Source organism: Alligator sinensis, unplaced genomic scaffold, assembly GCF_000455745.1.
Source record: "Alligator sinensis unplaced genomic scaffold, ASM45574v1 scaffold969_1, whole genome shotgun sequence".
Lineage (NCBI taxonomy): Eukaryota > Metazoa > Chordata > Crocodylia > Alligatoridae > Alligator > Alligator sinensis.
The window spans coordinates 571967-584456 of NW_005842739.1; the positions used below are offsets into that span (position 1 = coordinate 571967).

At 46.2% G+C, this 12490-nt stretch overlaps 1 protein-coding gene across 1 annotated transcript in view; it reads right to left on the minus strand.

The window, feature by feature from the left end:
* The window catches only part of RIPOR2 (RHO family interacting cell polarization regulator 2), a 93532-nt gene continuing 81042 nt past the window's right edge, over positions 1-12490 (minus strand). The window contains 5 exon segments of the mRNA XM_025216424.1: positions 1-1275; positions 1277-1311; positions 3431-3521; positions 6357-6440; positions 11474-11676. Coding sequence (XP_025072209.1) covers positions 1159-1275; positions 1277-1311; positions 3431-3521; positions 6357-6440; positions 11474-11676 — 530 coding nt within the window. The 3' untranslated portion in view covers positions 1-1158.

Here is a 12490-nt window from a genome sequence, read left to right on the forward strand (position 1 = left end):
CAGTCAAAAACTGTCTGCCAGTGTATTTGGCGTGTAAGGTTTCTTTTTTAAGTGAATTCTTGGTAACCTTTCTCTTAGATAAGTCTATCAAAATCTGGATGATTTAATTGACATCTAAATAGTATTCAATGTAAAACAAATTGCTGCACAGGAACACCCTTGTGTTAAAATTGCACTCACCTCTTTTTCTGTTAACTTAAAGTCTGTAATCAACAGCTTGAAGTATCCTGTCTCTTACGAAATGGGTAGAAAATGTATTTCTTTCACACTGCATTTATTGTAGCCTCAAGTTCCTTTTTGTATGCTGTTCTTTATGATGGAACTACACTATAGCAAGCTGCCATCCACTAGTCAGCATGCATGAAACCCACTCCTAATTGTTACCTAGGGAACAAAACCAACTTGAGGGATTTATGCAATTAATTGTACTATATTAGCCTTTCCTTGGTTTGAAAAATGAGCTCTGTTAACCTTCCATTTATTTCTACAAAACCTACGTAATAGTTTGATAGCACAAGTAAATCCCTGGATTAATGGTGGTTCAATACTTGAGGGCAAGAGAGAGGAAATAAAAGATCAGCAGAGGCATTTAATGCAAATAGCTGAAGTGACATCCCCTGGGGCTTACGTCATGCTGTTTCTGGAGGCAAGGCTTGATTTGAAGAAACTCATTCTATATTTCATTATTAAAACAGAACTGAGTAGCTGAGTGGTATGTTAGGCTGCAGCAGAGCTGCTGAGGGACCAAGGCATCAGACACTTAGCTTAGTATGCAGAAAGCAGTGCTCTATAGTCCTACTTGGGTGGCCTCCCACTTCTCGTTTTTAGATACAGCATCAGATTCCAAGCTTTTACAACAACTTCAGCAAAAAATAGTACAAAGTCCTGTGAAATATATCCAGATGCTGATTTCTAAAAACTCATACAAGTTTGCTGAGGCTCATCATTCACTCCGAAGCAGATGGAATTGCATTATTCTTCAGCAAATATCCATTCTATCGTAAGCTATGGCAAAGGGCCAAGAGGAACTCAGGAGCTGCATTTTGCATGCTTTTTTTCTTTAAAAATCTAAGCTGCTGCATTTCAGGACAGTTTTATAACATGCTTCAAAAGTTGGATTATATTTTTACTGGCAGTTTAAATTACAACACCACCCTGCTAATTAAGCCAGTCTTTTTCACTGGACAATGGTAGGTGAGTTATCTTGCACCTAAAAGGCTGTGGCAGCTTCAGTCCCACGACGGCCTCCAACTTTAACAAATTCCCGAGGGAATTTATCCAGCTGTTCGTATGCCAGCCGCCCATCTTCACCTGAGCGCAAAAACAGTAAAGCATACATAAATTGTTGCTTTCTCTGCATACACAACATTTAGCAAATAAGATTTCTTCTTGTTAGGGAGAATTACTTTTATTGCTTACTTTTTTTCCTCCAGGACTTTTAATCTGATAAATCCAAATTTGGAAATACAGTTAGGAAAACAGAATGCTCCTGCGAATGTTCAAACTATTCCTCAAAACCTTTTACTCTGTGTCACTGGGGTGCTGGGTAGTCACCATTTTGGTCACTTGCAAGACTATAATGAAACATCATCTACTTTTTTCATTCTCTGTTTCACAAAAAGGCTGCCTTCTAGCTGATCCTTTTGCTTCATATAAAAGCTTTCATAAGGCATTTTTGCAGGATATGGATTGAAGGGGAAAGGCATGGAGAATGAGATGATTTTTTTAAATTTGCTTGTCCAGACAAGTGTGACAAGTTCACTGATTGTGTAATAAGAATTGGAACATAAGTGCCATACTGGATCAAACCAATGGTCCATGTAGCCCAGTATGTCTCTGACAGTGGTGGGAGTGAGTACTTTATAGGGAGAGCATTGAGCTGGGGTATTTAATTCTATATGATGTAGCATAAAAGCATCTAGAGCAAGGGTGAGCAAAATATGGCCTATCGGCTGCATCTGGCCCACCAAGGGATTTTGTCTGGCCCGCAGCAGATCCCTCAGTCCCACCCAGCCCAGGTGCAGGGGCGGAGGCAGCCCAGGCCATGGCACATGTGGCCAGTCCCAGGTGTGCAGCGGGGCTGAAGCAGACTTGCTTTCCGGCAGCCCCAGCAGTGGTGGCTCCTTCCAGCTGCCACCGTTGCTGGTCCCAGCTCCACTGCCCGGGCACCTCAGCTTGTCTGTCCCAAATTCACCACCAGAGGTGGGATCCACACAGACAGAGTACATGGTCAGACAGATGGGATGGGGCTGCAGGCAGGTGGGGAGCAGTGTCTGGGACCTGGATGGGCAGGCAGGGCTGTAACCATGGGGTGGGATTGCAGGGTGGTAACAGAGCAGGTGCCAGGACCTGCAATCCATTACCCACACATCCCTGCCATGGGTGCCGGTTATATGGGCAAGGGCATGAAGGGAGCAGATCACAGCTCTGTCTCAGGCCCCAGCCCTGCGCTGTCATCACCTCATGATCCTAGCCTTGGCCCCAGCCCTGACCCTACCCACCTGTCCCCATCCCACAGCTCCATTCCACCCCATCCCTGCTGCCTGGCCCAAGCAGAGCCACTTAGGAAGTTTTGGTGAGCTGTTTGAGGGGCAGAGGCGGGCTGTGTTGACCTGGCCCACAACAGCTCACCAAAACTCCCAAAGTGGCCCTCAGGCCCAAATACAGTAATTGCCCACTCCTGATCTAGAGCTTAGAAAAGGGTACTTGAAACAAATAGGGCAGGGGCAGATTTGGTAAATTAAAAGTGTTTCTTGACTCTGAGAGTAGATCTGTACTAAGGTTTATGAATTTATTGTTTGTTTTTTAATCACTTTAAAACATGTACAGGGTTTACAGCTAGGAAGGAGTCTTTGCTGCAAAATTGAACCAGGTGTGGTTTGTGATCATGTGCTGCTGTTTGCACAGCTGTATTGCTAAACAGTCTGTGTGCCACCAAGAAGTTTGCCTATGAAAGAAATAAGAGCAAGCAGTATTTTTTCTGTGTTTTGCTAGCATTTGTTTTTCATGTGTAATTTGTTTGAACATGAATATAGCCTAATGTCAGCCTAATGTCTCAAGTGTGCCTTTGGGAATTGAATAGGGTCGCATAATGTATTCTTTTCCACTAACGAGTCTGGGCTAACGTTTTGCTCCAAGTAATGGAATAGCTTATAGAACGTTTAGTATTTGTGTCCAGGTTGGCATCAAGGCATTTCTGCTTGGGCCAACTCATTCTCATTTTTATATTCTCTTCACACCATCCCAGTTTTGTGTGATTTTTTTTTTCTTCTCTTTGGTCCTTTTTATTGGGTTATTTTACGTTATTAGCTGTTGGAGAGTCTTGGTTCAGTTTTATTTTGATTTATTGTCTTAAATTTTGTGTCGTCTTGGATACCCATAATGGACACTTTGTAAGACAATTTAAAAAAATAGAGAGCAGGCAACTCACCAAGAGAGAGCAGAGTTTCAGATGCTATTTTTCTGATCTCTTCATCCTCAGACTGGCAGAGTGTGGCTAGCATTTTAATACTTTCAGTAGCCTAGAAAACATAAAAAGAAGCTGTATTAACTTTACCAGTTATCCTATGTTTTCATTCCACATTCTTGTGTGGTTATACATACATCATCTTCTCCACATCTCTCTTCCCGTCCTACACACACAGGCACACTGATTTCTATGTTTGAATACTTCCCTGAATAGAAAAAAAGCTATACTAGCACAATAAATTTTTTGCCTACTTTAGGGTTTTTGCTGGAAAGCTCTATTTGTTAGGAGTGTGTCGGGGTGCGGGGTAGGGTTTGACCTTCTAACCAAAATACTTATGCTGGCACAACTCGTGCAAGTCAGTCAAACTCAGCTGGTAAGCTTTTTGCAGATAGAACAAGCAGTAACTTTGTTCTACAGCAGTAATATCACAGCTTTGGCAATGTAGCCTCTGTGGCATGTCCTTACCTGGAGTGTGAAAAGAACTGCACCATCAGGTTTTTGTGCCTGTAGAGGCAGAATTTTACTTGGATAGGTGCATCTATGTTACTGGCACAACTATGTTGGTTAGGAGCCATGACTCATGTATGACTGACAGAAACCTGTAATGTAGACTTGGCCTTAAAGTCTGGGATTATGTTTTTTGGGGTTTTTTTAAATTTGATGTCATTTTCCCTCAAAATGATTGCTTATTCTCTGTAGGTTCCTGTACTACCCTTACCACTATAGTATCTGAGTGCCTTCCAGGAGTCTATTATACAACATAACTGACACATTAGACTAATCCTCTTATCTCCTCCCTAGAGAAGAATAGCAGGAAAACCCAGCCAAGCAGATGCACCTTGGGTAAAGGTGGGTAGAGAGGTCAGCTGAGGGTATTTTGGGGTATGTATGCTATACTTTTGTTTGTGAATACAACCATTTTTTCCTTTCATGTATTCAGGTTGGATTAATAGTTTTCTTCGCTTAGTAGGAGACAGAGGGCATTGACAGAAGATACTTTTTTTTGCATGACAGGACCCCCAAAAGTGCTCTAAAGCAGTAAGATAACAAATGTTGATGGCTGCAGAGCACTTTTAAAATGGCTGATCATGCAAAAACTTAACCATCATCTGATGAAGTATCAGATAGGGGCTCTCAAAGGCAAAGTACAGGTGTACTGGTGCCTGTGTACAGGTTCCTTGTGAGAGTTAATTTTGGGTGATTCTGCCCTCATCCCATGTGGCTTTGTGAGCTGGACTGGGACTGTCAGAGAGAGGAGACAGAAAACCTGTCTGGGGGGAGCCACTGATGCAATGGGGGGGGGGGGGGCTCTGTTTCCCTCCCCCACCCCAGTTCCAGGCGCAGCACCCTCTGCTGCTATCAAGTTGCTTGCATGGAGAACAGGCGTGTGGAAGGGAGTCTCTCCTGCCATATGGGCCTGTCTTTGCTTCCATCAAGACTACAGCAGGGGTAGCTAGGGGGGACACACGTGATGGGGGGGGGGTTCTCTCTTCCCCTCTCCTTCTCCAGCTGTTGCTGACAGTTGCCACCTGGCAGGAGGGGCAGAACTGGGGAAAGCCATGGTCTGGCAGCCTCCTGGGAGGCTGCTGGAGTACCCCCTGATCTGTACGCCTGAGCTGGTCCAGGCAGACTCTGAGCACACCCCCTGCCCCTTTCCCCAACAGGCAAAGACCTCTTGGGTGCAATGGTGCTCTAACTCATGGTGCTTTGTGTAGGGCACCATAAGTTACAACGCCTCCCCGACAGGCAGTGCCTCCCCTGCCCTTGTGTATATGCCCAGAGGGTATCTTTTAAGACCAGTAACACAGGGTTTCTTGTCATCAGAGCACAAATAAATGGATGCATAAAAACAAATTAGTACTGTCATGGAAACTCTTTGCTTTAGAAACCAAGATTCTAACCCAGTGGTCAGTGGCGATGCATAGAAGATGCATGGGGGTGCATGTGCACCCCCTGACCAGCTGCGCTCACTGCTTAGATGATGGGCAGGGGGGACAGGTGAGAGCACCAGCCAATCACTACTGGAAGTGGCTGGAGGGGTGGCTGCAGTGATTGGCCGGTGCTTGCTCCCAGACAGGGGGTAACAGCTGATTGCTGTGATTGCTACAGCTGCTTCCAGGAGCCGCCGCAGCCACTCCCAGAAGCAGCTGTAACGATCACAGCAATCGGCTGCCGCCCCCCATCAGCGGGACTAAGGCAGCACCAGTTGCCCATGCTAGTGGTTCCCAGCCTTCTTAGTCAGGGCATGCCTCTTCCTAATTTTGAATTTGGCAGTGCCCCAGTTGAGAGCCACTGTTGTGCTGCCTCAGCCTACATCAGGGGTTCTTAACCAGGTGTTGCTGTAATCGTACCATTCTGGGGCTGGTAGATCAGCCTGAGCTGGGGTTAGGATTAGACAATGGGAAAGGTTTAGAGCTGTTTTTCTGCTTGAGATCACTGGGACTCTTGGAGTTCTGTTTAGGACACAGGCAGGTGGGGCAGTCTGTGCTTGTAGGAGAAGGGATAGATTCTGGGACCCCTCACCTAGTGTTGGGGCTGGGAGATCTCCCAGTAGTAGGGTCGGGCCTGAGGGTGAAAGGAGTCTTCCTTCTGCTCCAGAGGTGCTTTGGCAACTAGGGATATCCTAGTGATGGGGCTTGGGGGCTTTTCAAGTCATTTCCCTGTGATGCCCCAGTTCAGAACCACTGTTTTAACAAGTTTGTCAACACACCACTGGCATTGTGGCAGCAAATGCTGTATAAGTCTCTTGTGGTTGCTGTTTGTCTCTTTGTAGTTTGTGCATCTTTGTTCAGCTGGGTCTACTGTGAAAGAATCTTTTATTTTATTTTTGTTAAACTTCCATGAGAGAGTAAAGTAGAGGACCACAACTGATTTCCCTGGTTTTTACCTTGAGGCATTTCAGTGCCATGCAAGCTGCTTTCTGGAGATGGAGACTAGGCTGGGTTAATGCTTCACAATAATACATCAAGGCCTAGAAAACAGAGAGAAGAGAACACTAATGAAGATGTCTGCAGTAGTGTGCAACAGAAAAGTGGAAGCCATATACACAACTGTGTACTTCTGAATGGAGAAAACTGATATACCTAACAATGTGAATCTCAAACTGAAATAGCAAAATCATCCTTTACTAGGGATGGAATGGCTATGAGTCCAGTAATGGGATAGGTTGGCTCTAATCCAATACTGGTCAGTTGCTGTAGTCCGTTCCTAATCTTTGTGGAAAAAGCTAGTGGTCCAAGTCCAGCCCCCCGGGAAGGAGCACACACGTTAAAGGAATTGCCATTAACTGGAAGGCAGTCCCTACAAAAGGGGTCATGGAGAGCAAGCTGCACTCTTCTTCTCCAGGTGCACCCTCTAGGACAGGCATTGGCAACCTTTTTCCTACCACAAGCTGCTGTTTATGATCCAGCTCCCTACTGAAGGCTCAGCCCTCCCAGCCCTCAGCAGATGCTGTGAGGGGAATACATAGAAAAAGGCAGGCACGAGGACTCTGGGGATGTCTCCTCTTCTGCCCTTCCTGGAACGTGCTGCTGATTCCATGAGCTGCTGAGGGCTGGATCCAGTATCTCCACAGGCCAGATCCTGCTCATGGACAGTAGGTTGCTGACCCCTGCTCTAAGATGGTAATGACTTTGCATGACACCTGCCTGAGACTGAGCCAGAATGCAGAGGCACTGGAAGTGATTCCTGCAAACCCAGCCCATCTGCTACATGAATTTACTGCTCCTTTGTAGAGAAATGCCCTTTACTGCTGAGCAAACAGTAGTCAATGTTAGCAGCAAATCTCAGCATCAGACAGCTGCATAATGATTTCCAGGGTGCTTTCATACAGGCACCAGTGCTGCAAACCAGACATGAATTCAGCAAGTTTGCAATAGGAGAAGGGGACGCTCATTTCAAGCAGAGGGTGGGGACAGATAGCACAGGGATACTGAACAACTGGAAGGGAAAAAAATGGAGACAGGATGAACAAAGGAGATTAATTTTGACACTTGGAACTTTTGGATATGTCTACACCACAGAAGCGCTGTCCCCTGGGTATAATCCAGATCACTTGAACATCCCAGAGTCCTAAGTGTGGTGCCAAGGGCATCACCCCACCTTAGGACATCAACACCATCTCATTTCCAGGACTGAAGCAAGAACTGATGGATGGAATTTATTTCCCCAAAGCATGACTAAATATTCTGCTACCACAGTGTAGATGTATCCTTTGTCTTGCAACCTTCTTCATTCCCGCATTTTTCTTCCTCCTAGTCTACCTCTCTTCTCAGAGTGGGGCAGTCAGCTTTCAGTGGGGCAGTGGCTGAGGGCGCCAGAGGTATGAGGAGCAGGAAACAAGTACAAGGTACAGGTACAAGTCATTCATCTCCCCCTCCCTGTTTTTCTGCCTTCTTAATTCACTGGTTTACTGCAACCCTATCTGTTGCAGTTATAAAGCCTTAATCTTAAATCTCATGTTTTATTTAAAATCACATCTTTGATCTAAATTCTTTTGATCCTCTCACTGAGAACTGTGAAGCTGACTCTTGGTTGCTCATCAGCAGTTCCTCCCTTGTAGGAATCAGGATGACTGCTAAGATCTTACCGCCTTCCAAGCTAGAAGTTTTACACCCTTCTCTTTGCACAAGCTTCTTCCCAGTGGCAGTGCTTGAGTGATGGTTTAGAAAGAGTTTATTGAAGATAAACCCCAGAAACAACTCACCTCATTCCCCCTATATAATGCTCATATATGGTATATGGCAGGAACATACAATGCAAAACCAAACAGCTAAACAACCTCTGTTGGTGCCCAGAATATTAATGTGGTATTTGTTCTAGAAACAGATCTGAACAACTACAGAAATATTTGGAACACCTCTTCAGACTATATCAAACATCTCCTGCAGGTTGGCTGATCTCTGAAGAGCTTTAAACTAGGCTCGATGGGGGACAGGGAACTGGTGGTTGATGTGAACCCAGGGTTGAAAAGCCACAAACAAGGCACTGAACCTAACCAGGTAAGTACTAAAGGGAACACATGTCATCAAGGCAAAAGGACACCAAGAGCACCCACTGGGGGGCTAAAATGTCTTTACACAAATGCCATGAGTATGGGGAACAAGCAGGAGGAACTCGCACTCCTGCTTGCTAGCGCGCAGTATGACCTAGTCGGCTTAACTGAAACATGGTGGGATTCTACGCATGACTGGGTGGTAGGCATTGAGATACAGGTTATATAGACAAGACAGAGTGGGGAGAAAAGGCAGGGGTGTAGCTTTCTATGTTAAGGAGCAGTACACATCTTCTGTCATCAAGGCAGGAGTGGAGGAGGGGAATATCGAGACATTTTGGGTCAGGATCCAGGGGGGGCCAGGGGAGGAGGACTTGGTAGTGGGGGTCTACTACAGACCTCCTCACCAGGATGACAAGCTAAACGAGGTATTCCCTAAGCAGCTTTCAGATGCCATACAGGTGAGGGAGGCAGTGGTCATGGGGGACCTAAATTACCCAGATATCAGCTGGGAGGAACAGGCGGCCAAAAGAAGCCACTCAAGGAGGTTCTTACACTGTGTGCAGGACCTCTACCTAACCCAGATGTGTCCAGTCCCACCAGGGGTAGCGCCCTGCTAGACCTGGTCCTAGCAACAGGGGATGATCTCGTGGGCGACCTGCGGGTACACAGTAACCTGGGTGATAGTGACCACCACTTGGTAGAGTTCACTATCCAGCAAAGGGTGACAAAAATATCCAGTGATGCTAGAGTTTTAGACTTCAGAAGGGCCAACTTTACTAAACTTAGGAACCTAGTTAGTGAGGTGACCGAACTCAAGAGCATTGGGCTAATGGGGGTCCAAGAGGGTTGGAAGTTTCTCAAGGGAGTGATCCTTGTAGCACAAAAGGAGTCTATCCCCTTACACAAGAACGGGGCTAAGGGGATAAAAAAGCCCCCTTGGCTGAACATGGAGCTTCAGGAAAGACTGGGGGCAAAGAAAGAGTTATATAGGCAGTGGAAGCAGGGGGCAGCCACCAAGGAGGCATATACCACCCTAGCACACTATTGCAGGGAGTCAGGCAGGCCAAGGCAGGACTGGAGCTTAGGCTGGCTACAACAGTCAAGGACAATAAAAAGTACTTTTACAGATACACAGCGAGCAAAAAGAAGGCACAGAGTAGCATAGGGCCCCTGCAGAACAAATCAGGTCAGTTGGTGGTTGATATGGACAAAAAGGCAGAGCTCTTCAATGAGTTCTTTGCTTCAGTATTCCTTAATACTGACCAAGACGATCTCCCAACCTTGAACATAGACAGATATCCAAAAGGCACCAGACAGCTAAAGATTAGTGCTGACTTAGTTAAAGAGCACTTGGAAGGGCTGGATGGGTACAAGTCAGCCAGCCCGGATGACCTCCATCCATAGGTGCTGAAGGAATTGGCTAGTGTCATTGCTGAGCCACTGGCACAGCTGTTTGAGCTCTCATGGTGCTCCAGACAGGTTCCTGAGGACTGAGAAAAGGCTAACATGGTGCCCATTTTTAAGAAGGGGAGAAGAGAGGAGCCGGGTAACTTTAGGCCAGTCAGTCTTACCTCTATCCTTGGGAAAATACTAGAAAAAATCATCAAAGAGCATATTTGTGAAAGCCCAGCAGGGGAAATGATGCTGCATGGAAACCAGCACTGGTTCGTCGCAGGTAGATCCTGCCTGACAAACCTTATAGCCTTTTATGACCAGGTCACACACTGCCTTGACACAGGAGCAGAGGCTGATGTCATCTACCTGGATTTTAGCAAGGCCTTCGACACTGTTTTTTATCCTAGTCTCATAGGGAAGCTAACGGGCTGTGGAGGGGATGCCTACAGTCAAGTGGGTGGCTAACTGGCTTAGGGACCACACCCAGAGAGTGGTGGTGGATGGGTCATTCTCAACCTGGAAAGAGGTGGGTAGTGGGGTCCCGCAGGGTTCGGTCCTTGGACTGGTGTTATTTAATATCTTCATTAGTGATTTGGACAAGGGTGTGTTGAGCACCCTCTCCAAGTTTGCAGATGATACCAAATTATTGGGCAAAGTTAATACACCAGAGGGCAGGGAGCAGTTACAGACTGACCTGAACTGGTTAGATCAATGGGCAGAATGTAATAGGATGAAATTCAACAAAGATAAATGTAAGGTACTCCACCTAGGAAGGAGGAATCCCCAGCACACCTATAGGTTGGAGGATGACCTCAGCAGCTCAGAGGCTGAGAGAGATGTTGGAGTCATAGTCGACTCCAAGATGAACATGAGCCGGCAGTGTAATGAGGCCATCAACAAACCCAGTCGCACCTTGTCGTAGATTAGCAGATGCATGACCAACAGATCAAGGGAGGTGATGCTCCCCCTCAATGCCTCATTGATCAGGCCGCAGGTGAAGTACTGCGTCCAGTTTTGGGTGCCGCACTTCAAGAGGGACATGGAGAATCTGGAGAGGGTTCAGAGGAGGGGCACCCGCATGATTAGTGGTCTCCGTGAAAGACCATACAAGGAGAGGTTGAGAGATCTGGATCTCTTCAGCCTATACAAAAGATGGCTGAGGGGTGACCTTGTGGCCGCCTATAAATTTATTAGGGGAGGACAGCAGGGAATTGGGAATGCGCTGTTTTCCAGAGCACCTCAGGGAGTAACTAGGAATAATGGGTGCAAAGTAGTGGAGAGTAGATTTAGGTTAGACATTAGGAAGAATTTTTTTACAAGAAGGGTGGCCAGAGTCTGGAATGGGCTTCCGGGAGAGGTGGTGCTGTCACCTAACTTGGAGGTCTTCAAGTGGAGGCTTGACAATCACCTGGCTGGGGGCGTCTGACCCCGGTCCTCTTTCCTGCCAGGGGCAGGGGGTCGGACATGATGATCCATTGGGTCCCTTCTGACTCTACAATCTATGAAACTTTGAGAAGTTATTTTGAAGACCTACAGACAGAGAAGTGAACAGGCTTATATAAGTCCCTGATACCATAAGTGGTTTTCACTATTAGGTAAGGGCTGTCACTCACCTTTTCTCTGAAGTGCCTGTTTTCTGCTGTAGTTGACAGGAGTAATGTCACGGCCTCACTGATTTCATTTTTGTTTTCAATCAGAAGTAAAGCCAAAGCCCTCAGCACTTCCTGCTGGGGTGGCAGGTTGCTAGAGGTTATTTCTGCAATATTTTGCTTCAATTTTCCGTTTTTTAATGACTGTAGCATCTGAACCACTGCAGCTAGAATGCACAGGAAAGAAATGTCAATATTCCTTTTTTACTCATTTATCTTCCTTATAGTTTATGCTGTGTCTTCCCACTCAGTAACTAGCCCTGCTTACTGGCCCAAAGGATAGGGGCAAAACTTCCTGCTTTGGTATATGCCAGCATTGCATATACCATTTGGGTAGTGTCTGGCCTCCCAGGAAGCAGTTTCCAGGAACAGGCATGGGTTCATGAGGGATGTGTGACATGGGATGTTGGGGATCTTGTTGCCATTCCTGAGGTGGGAGCCTGGTCATCAACTGCAGCTGGAACATTTCAGAAGTTTGGAGTTGCTCTTATTCTAACAAGTAAAACTGAGCATCCTAGGCAGATGGACTAGTTGATTTAAATATGTGTATTTTCCTTTGGCACTTTCCATTTCTAAGTTAGTGGGACTCTTGAATAGAGCATGCACTGGATACTGATATTGGATAATACTGCATACTGATAATGTATGGGACTAGACATGTTATAAGATTGCTGCTTTTATTGTTCCTGAGGGCAAAAGTTTAAGCACACTGGCTTCAGCCAGGCTCTTGTGATCAGGGTCTCCTGTGCAACCTTCTCCAGAGACCAGTGGAAAGGAAGGCATTGTTTTACCTTGTTTTGAGGCAGCTCTTCCCCTTTATTATCTGTGATTCCCAGGCCATCTTAGTGCAAGTTTTTCCTACCTAGTTTCATGTCAAGTTTCCACTGACAGCCCCTGCTAATGTACCTGCCTGAGCCATTTCCTTCAGTATGCACATCTATTCAGTCAGTCACATCCAACATCCAACACACTTGCTTCTCT